We start from the raw sequence: 3,397 nt of genomic DNA on the forward strand, positions 1-3,397 counted from the left end.
TGGGAGCAACAAGTTTTTGGCGCCGCCGCCCGAGGCTTAGAGATTGATTTATATTCGAACTTCTTAAGTCTACAATTAGAATATTCAAGTGTTAATTACTTGATCTTAGCTTGTTTATTGCAGGCAGTTGACTCTCAAGTCTGGCTCGGAAAGGAGAACTTGTCGAACCAGACAACGAACCAAAAAGAGTTCTACGCCGACGCAGGAAAATGGCCAATCTAGGATGCCAAGGAGAATTGGGGTTAGGTCTTCATGGAAATAATAAGAATAATAACCAAGACAACGTGAACAACCAAGAAAACTTGAATAACCAAGAGGTACCCCCTATCATACCAGCAAGACCAGTCCGTTATGTGGCGGTCCCACTCACAGCCAATGTGGCATCTAGGATTAGGAAACCTCCATCGGGGGGGGTAGATTTGACCTAAAATAGGGCATGGTACAACTCATCCATTCTAATGGGCAATTCACCGGTCTCCCCCACGAGGATCCCCAAATCCACCTTAGGAACTTTATAGAGATTAGTGATACATACATCCCAAATGGAGTCTCATCAGACTATGTGAGGCTGACGTTGTTCCCATATTCATTTTTAGGAGCCGCCAAGCGCTGGTTAGATTCTGAGCCACCAAACTCCATCACTACCTTGGATGATCTAGCAAAAAAGTTCTTGAGTCGATTCTTTCCATCCAAGAATACCGCATGGTTGAGGAGTGAGAAATTATGTTTTAAGCAAAACCAGGGGGAGGATATGTACCAAACATGGGCTCATTTTAAACAAATGTTGAATGCCTGGCTGCACCATATGCAAACTAATGAGGTACTTGCTCACACTTTCTTTGAGGGTTTAGATTATAATGCATGTGTACTTCTTAATAGTGCAGCAGGTGGACAAGCTCTAGCAAAAACCTTTGAAGAGTTATTCGACTTAATCAATAGGCTCTCAGAAGGGAACCCAGGTTATGAAAGGGAAATGCCTAGGACTACAACCCAAAAGGTCGTGGGAATCTTAGATGTAGATCAAGCTACCACCATAAACGCCAAATTGGATGCAATGCAACACAATATAGCTATGCATTTCAAACAAATGGACTTAAACCATGCACCGAGAAACGTTGTACAACAAGCAACAAATTGGTATAGGGTATGTGGTAGTGGAGCTCATGAAACCGAACAATGTAAGGCAAACCCAGATTCCATAAATTATGTGGGTAATGCGCAAAGGGGTGGAGGTCAGCATAACTATGGTAACACTTACAACCCTAGTTTGAGGAGCCATCTAAACTTCTCATGGGGTGGGAACCAAAACCAAAATCAGGCGCAAGGGACTAACCAATACCGTTCACAAGGGGCTGGGCAACCATACCAAAATCTTAACCAAGGCGCAAATCCTAGCGCACCAAAAGGGGGGATGACTAATGAGGAGCTACTCCAAAAGCTCATGGCTGAAATAGGGACAAAAACAAATGCTAGGATAGATAAGTAGGATGAGAACATCAGAAACATCCAAATGCCACAAATGAGTTTAGAGAAACAAGTTGTGCAAGTAGCCAATTCTCTGAACTTGCGTCCCCAAGGTGGGCAGCCAGGTGATACTGAACCCAAACCAAAGCATCTAAATGCGGTAAGTACTAGAAGTGGGATACAACTAGAGGAACTAGCTCCAAAGAAGAGATATACTGAGGTAGGTACCAAGGAAAAGAAAGTGGAAGAGGTAGTAAAGAGCTCCAATGTTGAGACACGCGTTCCTCAAAAGAAACTACCCCCTCCGTTTTCACAAAGGCTCATAAAGCAGAATGAGGATGAATGCTTCGGTAAGTTTCTCTCTTTCCTTAAATAAGTTCACATTAATCTGCCTTTCGTTGACATTTTACAGAGCATCCCAAAGTATGCTAAATACGTGAAGGAGATAGTGGCTAACAAGAGGAGGGTCACATAGTATGAAACTGTAGCACTTACTCAAGAGTATAGCTCCAGAATCCAAAATAGACTACCCAAAAAGTTGAAAGATCTGGGTAGTTTTATTATGCATATTAAAATTGGGAAATTTGTTCATGCTCGAGGGTTGTGTGATTTGGGGGCTAGTTTAAATCTGATGCCCTTGTCGTTGTATAAAAAGTGTGGGTTGGGTAGTCCAAAACAAACCACTGTCATTCTCCAACTCGCTGATAGATCCATTGCTAGGCCAGAGGTGGTGGTAGAAGATGTGTTAGTTCAAGTAGGTTCCTTGATTTTCCCGATGGATTTTGTGGTCTTAGATTTTGAACCTGATTCTGAAGTTCCATTCATCTTGGGACATCCGTTTTTGGTCATGGGTAGGTCATTAATTGATGTAGCAGCTGGGCAATTAACTATGAGGGCACATGATAAGGTTGAAGTGTTTGATGTTTATCGCACTATAAAATTACCTTCTATCTATGAAGAGTTGTCTGCTATTACAGTGGTAGATCACATAGTCGAATCGCAATTAGTAGTTCCCGAAGATCCCTTAGAAAGAGTGTTAGTGGGCCATGAGGTGGATGGAGATACTGAGGCCCAAGTGATAGAGACATGTTTGAATCTGGCTCTCGTGGAAACTCACAAGTATAGAGTGGAGCCGTTAGATCGTGAGTTAAGGACTTCACCCAAAACCTTAATCGAAGAAGCTCCTAAGTTGGAACTGAAAACGCTGCCTGCTCACCTAAGGTATGCTTATTTGGGTACTAACAAAACTTTGCCTATTACACTTTTTGCAGAGTTATCTGAAATACAAGTTGATGCGACACTGAGGGTCCTCAAGCGGAGAAAGAAAGCGATTTGATGGTAAATGGCTGATATTCATGGGATTAGTCTGGCATTATGTATGCACTTAATCTAGATGGAAGATGATCACATACCAAGTGCAAAACATCAACGTAGGCTAAATCCTTTGATGAATGAAGTGGTGAGAAAGGAGGTAATAAAGTGGCTAGATGCTGCAATTGTGTACACGATCTCTGATAGTAAGTGGGTAAGTCCTGTGCAGTCTATTCCTAAGAAGGGAGGTACGAAAGTGGTAAGGAACAAAAAAAATGAGTTGATTCCTACTAGAACAGTGATCGAATGGAGAATTTGTATGGATTATCAGAAACTAAATGATGCCACCCAGAAAGATCACTACCCGGTTACCTTCATTGATCAGATGCTTGACCGACTAGCAGAGCAGGAGTACTATTGTTTCTTAGATGGGTATTCCGGATACAACCAGAGATTGCACCCGAGGATCATGAAAATACCATGTTCACTTGTCCTTATGGTACCTATGCTTTCAAACGCATGCCATTCAGACTTTGTAATGTACCGATGACTTTTCAAAGGTGTATGATGGCCATTTTTCATGATATGGTGGAAGACTTTGTAGAGGTGTTCATGGATGATT

At 42.2% G+C, this 3,397-nt stretch overlaps 1 protein-coding gene across 1 annotated transcript; it reads left to right on the forward strand.

Annotated features, from left to right (window-relative positions):
- The first annotated feature begins 436 nt into the window (after positions 1–436).
- LOC107060205 (uncharacterized) lies at positions 437–1,486 on the forward strand. The gene has a single exon (XM_015307797.1). The coding sequence runs from the start codon at positions 437–439 to the stop codon at positions 1,484–1,486; it is 1,050 nt and encodes a 349-aa protein (XP_015163283.1).
- Positions 1,487–3,397: the final 1,911 nt, after the last annotated feature.

This window comes from Solanum tuberosum, unplaced genomic scaffold (genome assembly GCF_000226075.1).
Source record: "Solanum tuberosum cultivar DM 1-3 516 R44 unplaced genomic scaffold, SolTub_3.0 scf00067, whole genome shotgun sequence".
NCBI lineage: Eukaryota > Viridiplantae > Streptophyta > Magnoliopsida > Solanales > Solanaceae > Solanum > Solanum tuberosum.